The sequence below is a fragment of the Microcaecilia unicolor genome, chromosome 7, assembly GCF_901765095.1.
Source record: "Microcaecilia unicolor chromosome 7, aMicUni1.1, whole genome shotgun sequence".
Lineage (NCBI taxonomy): Eukaryota > Metazoa > Chordata > Amphibia > Gymnophiona > Siphonopidae > Microcaecilia > Microcaecilia unicolor.
The window spans coordinates 106,181,294-106,198,204 of record NC_044037.1 but is presented as its reverse complement, the minus strand read 5'-3'; the positions used below and the strand labels follow the sequence as shown (position 1 = coordinate 106,198,204).

Sequence of the window (16,911 nt, the reverse complement as noted above, 5' to 3'; positions counted from 1 at the left end):
GCTACCTAACTGGGGATATTCAGAGGCACTTAACCAGAGAGTGCCGCTGGATATCCCCTCGACCACCCAAACAAAAAGTGGGCAGGTCATGGGCAGTGCTGGGGGCGGCACTGGGGAGGAGCCTCAAGTTATGCAGGTGCTGGCAATATTTAGTACCGGCACCCGTATAGCTAAGTGGCTTCATTTAGGACAGCTCAAGATCTGTCCAAAAACAGGCCGCTTAGCTATGCGGTTGCTAGCTCTGAATATTGGGTCGGCACCCATAACATTTTTTTTCTTTTTTTTAAGGCCCCTGAGCCCCCTCAAGCCCCTGTCCCCTCTTTCCCTCCCCTGTCCCAGTAAGTGTCAAGACACATCCCTCCAAAAGACTCTTGCCCCTGCCAGCCATGCAGGCAAGCCCTCCCCTCAGGCCTACCTGTATCCCTGGTGGTCCAGCGGGGTCGTTGGGGGCAGGAGCACAGCCTCCTCACTCCTGCCACTTGCTGCACTTCTCAAAAATGGCTGACACAACCTCTCACAGCAGCTCATGGGACTACACAAAATACCGCAAGCCACCACAGCAGGTCATGGCAGCCATTTTAGACTGGCGCTGCAAGGGGCAGGAGCAAGGAAGCTGTGCTCCTGCCCCCAATGACCACGCTAGACTTGACACAGGCTGGGAGAGGTAGGGAAAGAGGGAACATTGGCAGGGGGCTTGAGGGGGCTTGGAGGCTTTAAAAAAAGAAAAAAAGTTATGTGGGTCAGCCAGTACTTGTGACCTAGATTGGGCACTGTTGGAAGCAGGATACTGGGCTAGATAGACCATTGGTCTGACCCAGTATTGTTATTCTTATGTTCTTATGATATTCAAAATTATTTAAACAACCAGGAGAAGCTCCTGGCCTTAAATCGTCTGTCCGGGGTTAACCAGGAATTTTCAGTGGCACTTAACCAGATAGTGCCACTGAAAATGCCCGGTTAGTGCCCAAGCCTATCTTTATGCAGTTCTTTGTGCCTCTAGGCAACTCACTTAACCCTCCATTGCCCCAGGGACAACATAAGTACCTGCATATAACATGTAAACTACTTGATTTAACAATAGAAATGCAGTATATCAAATTCCATCCTCTTTCCCTTCCCCTTTCTTTATATCCAGTTAAGTGCCAGCTCTGTATACCCTGAAATTCAATGCAGAATCCCAGACATGGTCCAGCATTGATTTTATGGGTATAATGCCAGCAGAGGTCAACAAATTCTGATTACCACCAGCTGAATATTGGACCCACTGATTTTCAGTACTAGGCTCATAAATTAGGCTAATAAAGCTAGATAAAAGTCAGGCCTAAATTTATGAGCATAACTTTTAAGCTCCTAAACTAAGTTGTATTTTCAGCTGAAAACTTAGAGGTCTGATATCCAAAAAAAAGCTGAACTTCTCAGTTATGCTCCTAAATTAGTAACTTATTTTCATCCAAACTTAAAAGCACAAAGTTATGCACTCAGGCCTAGTAAATTTTCAAAGAAGCCAAGTTAAGAGCATAACTCTCAAAGTTAGGAAAATAAATCCTTTGAATTTTGGACTCTAGGCTCCTAAGTTTGGCTGAACATTGAGCACATATTTAGGGGCATAACTTAGGAGCTTAGCTGTCATTGAATATTGGGCCCTGTGCTACTAATGGGTCTATTTATCAAATTATAATAATGAGTATACTGTATATCCTTTTGTCCACAACAACATGTGTTAGTGTATAGACTCCATTGAGAATTGTGTATCCTATTTATTAGCAATGAGTATTAACGCAATTTGATAAATTGGGCCTTTTGTGTAAGGACAACAAAACTTAGGCTGACCTTGAACTGGTGGAGTACAAGAACAAGAGTCTGGAGTTTTATTACGAACCACAAAATACATGTGCTGTAGTGAAACTGAGCAGCCCACTCAGAAAGGGTTTGCAACAGATCTGAGGTAAGACCTGCAAACCTACCCTTCAGAAGCTGGAGTGGTCCTCAGAGAATACAGAATAGATTAGTAGGAACAAATGCTTTGTTTCTGGAAATTGGAGGGCTATTGAGCTGATGTGGTGAACCAGATGGGAGGTTTTCTGAATGCTCATTGGTTAACTGTTTATATATTGGATTGATTACCTTAGGATTCCAAATTTGGAACAGACCTGATGAGGCTAATGAGAATGAGACTTGTAAGGTGGAAGCGATGTCACTACCTTAGATAGCAGCTTGACCTATGAACAAGTGCCACCCCAAAAAATGGCTTTCTGTCTTAATTTCAGTCATTGAATCTGGCCTAGAATAGTTATATTCAGTGCCACATCAGTGTTGCCTCTGTGGACAGACTGACTGCCAGTGAATCTGCAAAAGACTCATTGAAGCCAGTGTGGAACCTTGAGCATCTATGCAAGCTCAAAACCTGCCAGTTCCGCTCCCTCTGAATGTCCTGTGTCAGACAGGGAAGGCCTTGAGAATGTACAATGCTCATGGCCCCCCAGTTGCAATGTATCTTTTTCAGATATCGTGTCACAGCAGTACTGTTCCAGAGGGGGTAAGGAAGGGAAGCTGGCCATTAAACATTTAGAGAGGGGGAGATGCTGAATACCTCAAGGGGAAGGGGAAGGGAGGAGAGGAAGAAACAGGAGATTCTGAGCACCTCAGGGGGAGGAAGAACATAAGACTAGTCATACTGGGTTAAACCAATGGTCTATCTAGCCCAGTATAATGTAGTGTATCTAGATTTTCAGAAAGCGAGACTCTTGAGAAAATTAAAGAGTCATGGGATAGGAGGCAAGGTTCTGGTGTGGATTAGGAATTGGTTATTGGACAGAAAACAGAGGGTTGGGTTAAATGGTCATTTCTCTCAATGGAGGAGGGTGAACAATGGAGTGCCGCAGGGATCAGTACTTGGAACGGTGCTATTTAGCATATTTGTAATTGATATGGAAATCGGAATGACGAGTGAGGTGATTAAATTTGCAGATGACACAAAACTATTCAAGGTTCTTAAAACACGTGCGGACTGTGAAATATTGCAGGAAGACCTAAGGAAATTAGAAGACTGGGCATCAAAATAGCAGATGAAATTTAATGTGGACAAATGCAAGGTGATGCACATTGGGAAGAATAATCTGAATATAGTTACCTGATGCTAGGGTCCACCTTGGGGGTCAGCACTCAAGAAAAAGATCTAGGTGTCTTTAAAGATAATACACTGAAATCTTATGCTCAGTGTGTGGTACCAGCCAAAAAAGCAAACAGGATGCTAATTATTAGGAACGGGAAGCAAAATAAGTCCAAGAATACTATAATGCCTCTGTATCGCTCCATGCCTACTCACTCCTATCTCAATGATTGAACCTTCCAAAATGGCCTTTGAAGTCAAGCTTCCATATATAAACAAAATGGAGATTTGCCACAGGAGGGATACCATTCAAGTGGGTTGATGGAGGGGGCTGGCATCAGGGTGGTTATGCCAGGGGAAGGGGGGAATGGATGCTGTGGGGGGATGATTAGAAAACTGCTCGCTTATCTATGTGAAGGGAGGAGGGGGGATTTCTATATTTGTTTTTCCCATGTGAAGCTTTCTAAAATCGCTGCTCACTCTACATGGAGAGACTTTGCTGTAAGTCCTGCATATATTCTACAAGAGGCTCAATGTTTGGCAGAACATCTTGTAAAATGGTATAGGAATTCTCCAAATGTTGACCTGGACATGTAAATTCCTCTCTTCATGTGCTATATAAAACCTGCCTGCATTTTACTATTTTACTATAAAATGTTAACAGAAATTAGGAAAGCTAACAAACTTGGTAATCCTATGTTTGGTGATTTCAACTATACCAATAATGACTGGATAAATGTCACATCAGGCAATGCTAAGGAGGTAAATGACTGCTTGCTGGAACACCTGGTTCAGTAGCCAACAAAGAGAGGAACTATTTTAGATCTAATCCTTACTGGAATGTGGGATTTGGTGCGAGAGGTAACAGTGTTAGAGCTACTGGCAATAGTAATCATAGCATGATCAAATTTGAGTTAATAACTGGAGTAAAGTCACTAAGGTTATTTTATGAAACTGCAATAAAAGGGGCCTTGCACTACTGGCAGCACACTGAGGCCCCTTTTACTCCAGAGGGTAAAAAGACCAAAAAAAAGAAATAGCTGTGTGGTATGTTTGCACTTGCTGTGTGGCCATTTAGGTGGCAGTAAGGGCCCCCACACTAACCCGGTGATAATCCCGGTGGTAAAAATACAGAAATAAATTTCTGTAGCACCGGAAATAGCATGTGTTGGGGGCAGAATTACCACCAGGCTGCTGTGGTAGCCCAGTGGTAGTTCCAAATTGGTGCGCGGCAATGACGACCCTAGGTCGGCTGCCACCTGGGGTGGATCGCTGGTCCCCCCCCCCCCCCCCCCCGGGTGCACTGCTATCCGTCCCCTAGGGTGCAGCACGACACACACACACCCCTCCCCCCCCCCCCCCCCCCGGTACATCAACTCCTCCGGGTGTATTCTTAGCTGCTGGGAGCAGCCGCGTGGCTGTCGGCTCCGCTGGTTCCAGGGCAGAGGGAGCAGGGAACCAGCGGAGACAACAGGCGCGTGGCTGCTCTCTGCACCCCTCCAGCAGCATGCACCCGGGGTGGACCGCCCCCACTGCCCTGCCCTCGGTACGCCACTGGTGCACAGCAAGCCTATTGCTGCATGCCAACTCTTTAGTAAAAGGAAATCCACTGTGTTAACATTTAACTTTCAAAAGGGCAACTATGAGGAAAATAATTTAAAAAAGAAAAGGAGCAGCTGCAAAGGTGTGAGCATTTAAATCAGACATGGGTGTTGTTTAAAATTACCATCTGGAAGCCCAGCCAAGATATGAACATATTGAAAAAGATGGGAGGAAAGCCAAATGACAGCAGGCATGGTTAAAAGGTGAGGTGAAAGAGGATATTAGCACCATAAGAACATCTTTTAAAAAACAGAAAAAGGATCCAAATGAAGAAAACAGGAAACACTGTAAGCACTGATAAGTTAGATGCAAAGCATTGATTAGGAAGGCAAAAAGAGAATTTGAAAAGAAGATTGCTATAAAGGTAAAAATTCATAATAACAACTTTTTCAGCTATGTTAGAAGCAGGAAGCCTGTGAGGAAGTCAGCTGGATCATTAGATCAATATGGAGTAAAAGAGACACTCAGAGAGAAAAAATACTTCCTGACATTTTTCTTGAGTCTGCCCCACTTCAATCTCATTTCATGTCCTCTCGTTCTACCGCCTTCGCACCTCCGGAAAAGGTTCGTTTGCGGATTAATACTTTTCAAATATTTGAACGTCTGTATCATATCACCCCTGTTTCTCCTTTCTTCCAGAGTATACATGTTCAGGTCATCAAGTCTCTGCTCATACGTCTTGTAACGCAAATCCCTTACCATTCTCGTAGCTTTTCTTTGCACCGCTTCAATTCTTTTTACATCCTTCGCAAGGTACGGCCTCCAAAACTGAACACAATACTCTAGGTGGGGCCTCACCAACGACTTATACAGGGGCATCAACACCTCCTTTCTTCTGCTGGTCACACCTCTCTCTATACAGCCTAACAACCTTCTAGCTACTGCCACCGCCTTGTCACACTGTTTTGTCGCCTTCAGATCCTCAGATACTATCACCCCAAGATCCCTCTCCCCGTCCGTACCTATCAGATTCTCCCCGCTTAACACATACTGTACGTCTCCCGAGGATTTCTATTCCCTAAGTGCATCACTTTGCATTTCTTCGCATTGAATTTTAATTCAATGGGTGGTATATTGTTGTATTAGGTTCTGCCCAGTGTAATATTTATGGTACAGTAAGGTTCTGAGTGTGTTTTTGCACAAAGTTGTGCATAGTGTTTTGCAGTTGAGCGATTGTGCTTAGAATATGCTTTGAGCAACCACTTTATTCTTTGACAAATGATACATATCTAATATCTAAATTTAATAAAAGGTATTAATTGTGATTATTTTATTTTTATTTATTTATTTTTTCTGTGAGTTATCAGACAATTATGTATATAAGCCCCACCCCTGGGCCACCAACCGCCTATGATGAAGAGTGATTTGAATCTGGGTCTCTTGGTTCTCAGTCTACTGCACTCCTCAGATCTGCACGCTGCTTTGTTAAGAATGTCCAAAATACCGGAAGCTGTCATAGAGCCTGGTATCCCCTGCCAGCTTCACATCCAGAAGAGAGGGAGGGGGACAGTGAACAGTTGCTCAATTAGAGAGTCTTTCTGTAACCTGGACATGACAAGTACCAGGTCTAAATAACAATGTCCATCTTTTTAGACATGGACATCCCTTCCCCTTCTGTGATCAGAGTTGGATGTCCACATTTTGACAAAAGCTCTCATGAGAGGCTCCTGAGGAAATTTTTTTTTCTAAATTTGTTTATTGAATTTTAAGTACGAACAATAAAACATAAATAGAATAATTATAGCAGCTTCTTACTTTGATCTCACTTTCTAAGCTAATGGCACAAATTAAACCCACACCATGTAAGCTTGATCCTATCCCATCTACATGGCTTAAGAACTCTAAACTGAATCTTCCATCAATCCTCTCTTTAATTAATCTTAGTCTTTCTTGCACCAAAATTCCTACTGCCTGGAAAACAGCTCTGGTCCATCCTATTTTGATGAAGTTTTCTCTTGATCCCTCTATTCCCAATCATTACCGCCCAGAGTCTAATTTATGTTCTCTATCCAAGGTTCTTGAAAAGGCTGTTTTCCAACAACTTTCTTCGTTTGTTGAGAAAACACTTGCCCTGCATCCTAGGCAATCAAGATACAGAGCAAACTTTAGTACTGAAACAGTTTGGGCCAGTGTCTTAAGCAAAATTCACGCACAGTTGGATAAAGGGCACTGTGCACTTGCCGTATCCTTAGACCTTTCGGCTACTTTCAGTCTCATTGATCGTGCCCAACTCATTTCTCACTTATCTTCAATAGGGATCTCAGAAACAGTACTACACTGGTTTTTCAATTTTCTTTCTTCTTGTTCATTTAAGGTGATTACGTCTTCTCCTGAGTCATCTCCTCAAGTCCTACATTGCAGGGTTCTGCAAGATTCTATACTTTCTCCCTTATTATTTAACTTGTTCCTTAGCCCATTATCCAGAGTTTTTGTATTTCCATGTACATTTATGCTGATGATATTCTTCTACTTCTTTATACTAATCCAGATCTACTACTACTACTTATTATTTCTATAGTGCTACTAGACATACACAGCCCTACACGCTGAACATGTAAGAGACAGTCCCTGCTCAATAGAGCTTACAATCTAATCAAGACAGAGAAAAGAACAAATAAGGGATAAGGGAATTACTTAAAATAGGAATTATAAAACACCATGCATTTCTCCTCTTCAGTCTTGTTTAGATGCTGTATCGCAATGGTTCACTTCACGCTGCATGGTTCTCAATCCAGATAAAACAGTTTCATGTCGGATCACTGGTAGATATAATTGTCCGTCTTCTGATCTTCTATTTCTAGGCACGTTCATTAAGCCTGTTAATACTTTCCACTACCTTGGAGAGACGAATCAAAGTTATCTTTGAACTACATATTTCTTCTGTTGTCAAATCTTGTTTTTACACTCTCAGACAGCTCCGGTCTGTTCGTAAGTATTTTCATCACGATTCTTTCCATATTGTTATTCTCTCACTATTCACGTCTAAGCTCAACCATTAAAATGACATCTTTGCAGATTCCACGCAAGCCGCTATAAAATAATTTTTAAAACTACAATCACTGTAGAATACAGCCATTCGGGTTCTCTGTCACACTGGAAAGTTTGTTTGGGTATCTCATCTTCTTAAAGATCATCAATGGTTACCGTTTTCAAGTATGGTATAAGATTCTTCTTTTAGCTTTCAAAGCTTTCTGTCTAGGCCTCCCTCCTTATCTTGCATCCCTTACTATCCCCTACTCCCCTCTTCATACCTTATGCTCTCTAAGGGGCCCTTTTATTAAGGTGCGCTGAAAAGTGACCTATGCTGGTGTAGATGCATGTATTGGGTGCACGCAGGTCCATTTTTCAACACACCTGCAAAAAAAGGCCTTTTTTGGGGCCGAAAATGAACGTGCGGCAAAATGAAAATTGTTGCGCATCCACTTTGGGCCTGAGACCTTACCACCACCCAATCACTTAGCGGTAAGGTCTCACGCATTAACCAGGCAGTAATCGTCAGTGCGTTTACAATGCTGATTACCTCCCGGTTAGCGCCGTGTGCCGGAAAATAAAAATTATTTTCCAGCACGCATACTGGACGCCTGTAAAAAATGAAATTACCACCCGGCCCACACGGTAGCTGGGTGGTAATTCCAAATTGACGCACGCTGGGCGCACATAGGTGCCTACGCGGCTTAGTAAAAGGGCCTCTAAATGATCACTGAATGGTTTTACCTGGCCCCAGATTAGCTAACCATGAACATATTAGACGATAGTACCTTTTATTTTCTTTCCCCTGCTATGTGGAACAGTCTTCCTCTGGATGTTCAGATCAAATTGTCCTTTCCCAAATTTTAAATTGCCATTAAGACTTGGATCTCAGGCAGGCCTTTGGCAACCAGTAGTTGAACATTAGAGGGCCAATATTCAGACTGTGAGAGTTAGACTGGCTAACTCCTGCAGTTGGCACTGAGCCTGGATAGTCAATGCCGGGCCGTTTCCGGTGACCGACATTGACTATCTGATTTATTTTTAGGCGGTTTAAAGAAAACCAGCTAAGTCGGTATTCAAACGTAGCCGGTTATCTTTAAACCAGCCAAAGATATCCCATGTTTTCATATGGCCGCTAAACCAGATTTAAAAATCAGTGGATAGTCAGCTATATTGAGCAATATAACCTGCTAGCTGCTAAGCGGAGATGTTCAGCAGGGGATAGCCGGTTATCTTCCGCTGAATATTGGCAGATAACTGATTAAGCACTATTTTGGTTGGTTAAATAGTGCTGAATATCAGGGGGAGGGGGTGGGTCTATACCCTCATTCACCCTCCTTGTCTCTTCTCCTAAGCTGATAACTCCTTCATAATTTTGGATATCGATTACTACATTTGTTCTCATATTTCAGGCAGATTGCATTTAATGTGCTACTTCGGGTATGTAATATACAAAATGTCTTTTTCTAAGCATAGCTCCTTTGAAGCATAATGCAGCATGTCAAAACACGTTGTTTGGAAGGCCTTGATAGTGCTCTTGATTTATCACTAGTTTTGTTTATATAAGCACGATTATAGCATGTTTATGCAAACACTTTATAAATACATCTTTTTGACTAATCAACCTTGTTCTATATATTGACACGTGAAACTTTTTTCACTATTCTAATGCCGATACATGCTGATACAGTTCCTTTGTTTTATTATCAGATCACGCACAGTTTTTATATGCTGTATTTCTTTATCTAATATACTAGTAGTTTTTTTTCATCCACACATCATACTTAGGGCCCTATTTACTAAGCTGCGCTATAGGTGTGCTAGCGTTTTTAGCACACACTAATGCTAGAGACTCCCATGTCTCTAGCATTTAGCATACACTAATTTTAGCTGCACTAAAAATGCTAGCACACCTTAGTAAACAAGGCCCTTTGGCATATCATACTCAGGGGTTAGTGTTTTTAACGTGCCTTTAAAGTTAAGGCGGATTAAACACTAACATTCCTATAGGCACATTAGCGTTTGATCTGTGTTAGTGTTTAACGCACGTTAAAAACGCTAACGTGCCTGTAGCAAACACAGGTTTCAGGCACTCTTTTCACTATCCCGATGCTGATATATGCTGGTAAAGTTTCTTTGGTTTTATTATTGGACTATGCAAGGCAGCAAATTCTCACAGTTGTTGTGATCATTATTCTTTTATCATATTTCATTAATGACCAGTTCTGTCTATTCCTCTTTTCAGTGCAGTATTTATATACTTTTTGCAAGAATATTTAGAACAAGTGAGACATTTGGTGTTGGTATGTAAGCATGTTTCATTTACGAATTTTTGCTTGTCAGTTTCTTTTTATTTATTTGTAAATTTTACTCAAATTGCTTAAGTTTCTTATATGATTTAAGTTTAAAATTATGATTATTTATTTATTTATTTAGTCATACTTTGGACATTCTAGGGTCCTTTTACAAAGCCGTGGTAAAAAGTGGCCTGCAGTAGTGTGGGTGTATCTTTTAGACATGCACTGGACCATTTTTTACCGCAGCTGGGAAAAAGGCAATTTTTTAATGGGTCGGGAAATGGGCCTGCGCTAATATTAAAACTACTACGTGCCTATTTAAAGTCTGAGCCCTTATCGCCATCTATTGACCTAGTGGTAAGGGCTCATGCACTACCCATGCGGTAACCATGCAGTGTGCACTGACGTGGGCGCACTGCCTGCTTCCACCGTGAATGCCACCATGGTACAAAAGAGAAAATTATTTTCTACTGCGGGATTCAGCGTGTGCCAAAATCGGTATTACCACCAGGCGCACGCGCTACCCAGATGGTAGTACCAATTGGGCATGTGCTACCCATGCATTAGCCCTCCTGCGCTTTTGTAAAAGGACCCCTCTATAATCTAAATACAAAATTTTTCATTATATATTCATTATTGTTTTACATTATATTTTATATATGTGTATTTGTTTATGTTATTTGCTTATGCATATGAATATTTTTATTTGTAGGTTCCTGAGGCAGGCCTTACGGCCGAAACACGGCTCATCTTGAGTCATGATGAGTTAATGAAATCTACCATAAATTGTTGCATTGTACCATATGCTGTCGGACTTTCTTGTCACCTTTGCTGTTTGTGTTTTTGGTTTGAATGGAGCTGCCCTCAGCTTTCCTATCGAAGCAAGCACCTGGTCAAAAGAAACCGGTCAAAAGAAACCAGACAAAAAAGTTCCAAACAAAAAATGTTCCCGACATAAAAGTCCCTGACAAAATAGATTCCCGACAAAAGGGCCTGATGAAATAGATTTATTTTTGAATGGTATGAATTTGAAGGGTACAAAGAAGTGGAGGAGCCATAAATTACTGAGAAAGTCCACGGCTTGTCACTTGAAAGTCCTGGTGTCCTGTTTCGGTTATTGGTGAGCCCTTAGGTTCCCTGAGGCCCCGCAAGACCTCAGAGGACAGCCGCGCACCCCGAATCTTCACCCGCGGCGACCGGCCTGGCTGGTAGTCAGCAACACAGTCTCTGAAGGGCAGCTAGCACGGACGGCTAGCACTGAGGAGGAACACAGTCTCTGCAGACAGCTAGCAAGGACGGCTAGCACTGAAAGGGAACACAGTCTCTGAAGGTGGCTAGCAAGGAAGGCTAGCTTGAAGAGGAACACAGTCTCTGAAGGTGGCTAGCAAGGACGGCTAGCTTGAAGAGGAACACAGTCTCTGAAGGGGGCTAGCAAGGACGGCTAGCTTGAAGAGGAACACAGTCTCTGAAGGTGGCTAGCAAGAACGGCTAGCTTGAAGAGGAACACAGTCTCTGAAGGTGGCTAGCAAGGACGGCTAGCTTGAAGAGGAACACAGTCTCTGAAGGTGGCTAGCAAGGAGGGCTAGCTTGAAGAGGAACACAGTCTCTGAAGGTGGCTAGCAAGGACGGCTAGCTTGAAGAGGAACACAGTCTCTGAAGGTGGCTAGCAAGGACGGCTAGCTTGAAGAGGAACACAGTCTCTGGAGGTGGCTAGCAAGGACGGCTAGCCTGAAGAGGAACACAGTCTCTGGAGGTGGCTAGCAAGAACGGCTAGCCTGAAGAGGAACACAGTCTCTGAAAGCTGCTGGCAAGGACGGCCAGCAAGTCAAAGGAACACAGTCTCTGAAGAGTCAAGCTTTCCAGATCCGCTGCGTCGGCTTCTGACAAAAAGAACCGGAAGCACTGGACTCCTCCAGTCTGTCCGTTTAAATTTAGCGCCAATCCACCCCTCCCACGGAGAGAGAGCCAACCACCTGGTCCTGGCAGACAAAAGGAGGCTCGATTGGCCGAACTGCCATGCAGGCGGAGTCCTAGCGCCGGTGCACCAATCCGGCGCGAGGGGGCGGATCTTCCGCGCTGATCCGCCCCTAGCCAGGGCGATGTCGACGCCGGGGCCGCCATCTTGGCCGGCGTGCTTCCTCCTCCGAGGCCGGCGTTCGCTCCAGCGGACCGCCGGCCTCGGTCTGAGCCACGGCAGCATCGGCTGCAGCGGAGGTCCATCTCCGCCCCCCTGGACGCCGCGCCGCCCGAGGGCCATCGCCTGCCCCAGTGGGGGCACAGGTAGGAGCTGGAGACATGACAGTATCCTCCCCGGATGCCCCCTCTTCTCCGGGGCTGGGTTTGGAAGGAAAACGGGCGTGGAAGGCTTTGATCAATTCTGGTGCGTGTACATTCGTCGCGGGTTCCCAGGAGTTGTCTTCGGGACCATAATTCTTCCAGGATAACAAATAATATAGCCTTCCCCGCCGCCTCCTGGAATCCAGAACCTCCTCCACCTCATACTCCGGATCGGGATCTTCTTCTAGCGTTTCGGACTACTGCCGTCGAGGGTGCCATCGAGACTCTTGAAAACTCTTCAATAAGGAAATATGGAAGGCATTATGCACCCGTAGAGTACTCGGTAACTGCAGTCGGTAAGTCACAGCTCCAATTCGTGATTGGATTACAAACGGTCCAATATACCGAGGCCCCAATCTCCGCGAGGGCACTCGGAGTCTTAGGTGTTTCGTACTTAGCCATACCTTCTGCCCTGGTTGGAATACTGGAGCGGTTTGTCGACGGCGATCTGCGAAGACCTTGTATTTGGCAGCTGTCTTCTGCAGTTGTTCTTGGGCCATCTCCCAGACCCTCTGCAGATCTGCCAGAGTTAACTTCACCATGGGGGTCGGAGATCCCAATGGAAGAGGTGCTGGAAGCCGAGGATGTCGTCCATATACCAAGAAGAATGGAGAGTCTCCCGAGGCCGAATGGGCGCTGTGGTTATAAGCAACCTCAGCCCAAGGAAGCAGAGCGGCCCAGTTATCCTGACGCTGGTTGACAAATGCCCGCAAGAACCCCTTCAAGGTTTGGTTGACCCTTTCGACCATGCCATTGGTTTGAGGATGGTAGGCCGATGAGAAGTGGGTCTCCACCCCCAATGCCGTACACAAGGCCCTCCAGAAGCGGGAGGTGAATTGGGGTCCTCGGTCACTGATGATCCGAAGGGGCAGCCCATGAAGCCGGAAGATGTGTTGAATGAAGTGTTGGGCTAAAGAGGTCGCTGAGGGAAGTCCGGGCAAGGGGACGAAATGGGCCATCTTGGAAAAACGGTCAATTACCACCCAAATCACCGTGTGTCCCCGGGAGCTGGGGAGGTCGGTGATAAAATCCATGGATAACTCTGTCCAGGGAGCTGTCGGCACCAGCAGTGGTTGCAACTCCCCCATAGGGGCCCCCATTGCTGGCTTAGTCTGGGCGCACACCGGGCAGGTGCTGACGAATTGAAGAATGTCCTGCCTCATCTGAGGCCACCGATACTGTCTTGCAATAAAACGAAGGGTCTTGTGATACCCGAAATGCCCGGCCCATCTGGACGAATGCCCCCATTGCATTACTTTCTCTCGATCGGCGGCTGACACTAATTCCTTCGTAGGAGCGACCCCCCCCATGGCCGTGCTGATGCATGCCGGGTCCAGCATGGGATGGATTTCCTTTGCCTCCTCTGGAGTCTGAAATGCTCTGGAGAGAGAGTCCGCAGGGGTATTCTGAGCAGCAGCCCGAAACACCAGTTGAAAATAAAATCTGGCAAAAAACAATGACCAACGGGCCTGTCGGGGATTTAGCCGTTGGGCCTCTTGAAGATACAGCAGATTCTTATGGTCGGTAATCACCGTGAACCGGTGTTCGGCTCCCTCCAACAGATGCCTCCATTCTTGCAAGGCTAATTTTAAGGCTAATAGTTCTCTGTCCCCTACCGTATAATTACGTTCCGCCGAGGAGAATTTCCGAGAGAAGAAGGAGCAAGGTTGGCGCCGGCCCTTGGTGTTAACTTGGGAGAGGACCGCCCCGGCCCCCAAAGCGGACGCATCCACTTCTACGATAAAGGGTTTCTCTGGATCCGGGGCCAACAGGATGGACGCTGAGTTGAACGCCTCTTTGACCTGGCGGAAGGCATCTTGCGCCTCGGGCGGCCAATCCCGGACATTCGCATGTTTCTTTGTGAGTGCCGTCAACGGCGCTGTCAGTTGCGAATAGTGAGGGATAAACTGGCGATAGTAGTTCGCGAACCCCAAAAACCGTTGCAGTGCCTTCAATCCCAGCGGCTGCGGCCATTCCCGAATAACACGGAGCTTGTCAGGTTCCATCCTCAACCCCTCGGGTAATAGAATGTGTCCCAAAAACGGCAGAGACCGCTGATGAAAAGCGCACTTACTGAGCTTAGCAAACAGGCGGGATTGCCGTAAGCGTTGCAGCACCGCCCGGACATGCCTTACATGTTCGGCGGGGTCTTTGGAGAAAATTAAGATGTCGTCCAGATACACTATCACCGTGGAGTTCAACAAATCCTCGAGCACAGAATTGATGAGTCGTTGGAACACTGCAGGTGCGTTGCATACACCAAACGGCATCACTCGATACTCAAAATGTCCCTCATGAGTATTAAATGCAGTCTTCCATTCGTCCCCCCGCCGGATCCGAACTAAATTGTAAGCCCCCCGCAAATCCAACTTAGTAAATATCTGGGCTCCTTGTAGCCTGTCCAAAAGTTCAGGAATGAGCGGTAGGGGGAACCGATCCTTTACAGTGATGGCATTTAACCCTCGATAATCAATACAGGGTCTCAAGGAGCCATCCTTCTTGGTAACAAAAAAGAATCCGGCCCCGGCAGGGGACGTAGAGGGTCTGATGAATCCCTTCTGCAAATTCTCCCGGATGTACTCTTGCATCACCTTGGATTCCTCCCGGGATAAAGTGTATAATCGGCCCCGGGGTGGCGTCGTGTCTGCCATCAATCTAATGGCGCAATCAAACGACCGATGAGGCGGTAGGCTCTCCGCTTCCACGGGACTGAACACATCTGCGAAGTCCCGATAGGCCACCGGCAGGGAGTCTAGTTCTGCCCGTGCCCCCTCGCGCGCCATAGTTAATGCAGGGCAGCCGCCGGTTCGGCCCCTACAACAGGTCTCCCGACAGGTGTCACCCCAAGACCGGATCTTCCCCCCAGTCCAGTCAATAACGGGACTATGACACCGTAGCCAGGGCAAGCCTAGTACCACCGGGTGAATGGTCCGGGATAGTACCAGGAATTGAACCTCCTCCCGGTGATTCTCCCCTACCTGAAGTCCCAAAAAGGGGGTGATCTCCGTGACTGGCTGCGGTAGGATGGTTCCCTGAATGGAGGTTACTTGCAACGCCGGTCGATGAAGAAGTGTAGGCCAGCCCATTTGTGTCAGTAGTTCGTGGCCAATAAAGTTGCCCCCTGACCCGGAGTCTACCAGGGCATGGGTTTGGATCACCGTCTCGTGCCAACGTAGTGTTACTGGCAATGTTAGCAGGGAATCCGGTAGGGGAGCGGAGTGCCCCAAGACCCCTCCTCTCAAGGTGCCTTGGGGGGAGCGTTTCCCGCCCGAGCGGGACAAGTACGGACAAAGTGCCCCGCCTCCCCGCAATAAAGGCACAGTCCGTCCCACAGGCGCTTTTTCCGATCAGCGGGAGCCAGCCGCTGACGGCCAATCACCATCGGCTCCTCCCCGTTCCCCTTGGAGTCCCGGTTCCACCGGCGAGGAGACGGCCCTTTACTGGTCCGGGAGGCTCCCTGCGCCCATTTTTGCCGTTCAGCCCGGGCTCTAGCTCGCTCCTGGAACCGGGTATCTACACGAACACAGAGCGAAATCAGGGCATCCAATTGCCCCGGAACCTTGCGTCCTGCCAGTTCATCCTTAATTCGCTCTTGTAGTCCTTCCATAAAGATAGCCACCAGGGACTCCTGATTCCAACGCAGTTCCGTGGCCAGAGTCCGAAAACGAATGGCATAATCCGCCACCGTCCCCTCTCCTTGTTGAATCCGCAGCAGTTCCGATGCCACGGAAGACGGTCTGCCTGAGAGGTCGAACACCATGCGAAAGCGGCGCTGGAATTCGCCATAATCATCCAAGACGGGGTCCTGTTGTTCGTTTAGCGGTGACACCCATGCCAGGGCCTTCCCTTCGCATAGGCCCATGATAAATCCCACCTTACTTTGGTCTGAAGCAAATGCCTCCGGTTGCATCCGGAAGGCCAGGTTGCACTGATTGAGGAACCCCCGACACCCTCCGGGAGCCTCATCATATCGTGCCGGCTCAGGGAACCGAGGTCCAGGGCGGAACCCTCCCGAACGGGGAGTCGCTGCGACCCCCTGGGCCGCAGCGGCCTGGTTCTGTACCTGAAGCGTGGAAAGTTGAGAGCACACGTTCTGGAGCGCCCCTGATAGGGCGTTCAACTGCTCCTGCTGTTGCTGAAGTACCTTGGCCAGGTCCCGCAGATCAGGCTGCGTAGGCGAGCTCATGGCTTCCGGTTCCTGTCCTGTTTCGGTTATTGGTGAGCCCTTAGGTTCCCTGAGGCCCCGCAAGACCTCAGAGGACAGCCGCGCACCCCGAATCTTCACCCGCGGCGACCGCCGTTCACCAAGGGTTGAGCCCTCAGCTGCAGGCGGCCAGCAGGACTGCTGGAACCGCGGGGTGATGGCTGGCCTGGCTGGTAGTCAGCAACACAGTCTCTGAAGGGCAGCTAGCACGGACGGCTAGCACTGAGGAGGAACACAGTCTCTGCAGACAGCTAGCAAGGACGGCTAGCACTGAAAGGGAACACAGTCTCTGAAGGTGGCTAGCAAGGACGGCTAGCTTGAAGAGGAACACAGTCTCTGAAGGTGGCTAGCAAGGACGGCTAGCTTGAAGAGGAACACAGTCTCTGAAGGGG

The 16,911-nt window shown here is 47.0% G+C and overlaps 1 protein-coding gene across 1 annotated transcript in view; it reads right to left on the bottom strand.

Annotated features, from left to right (window-relative positions):
- Positions 1-16,075, bottom strand: part of SEZ6L2 (seizure related 6 homolog like 2) — a 104,122-nt gene extending 88,047 nt beyond the window's left edge. The window contains exons 1-2 of the mRNA XM_030210802.1: positions 15,880-16,075; positions 629-711 (exon numbers count right to left, since the gene is read on the bottom strand). Coding sequence (XP_030066662.1) covers positions 629-711; positions 15,880-16,075 — 279 coding nt within the window. The remainder of the gene's footprint in view (positions 1-628; positions 712-15,879) is intronic.
- Between the last annotated feature and the right edge of the window lie 836 nt (positions 16,076-16,911).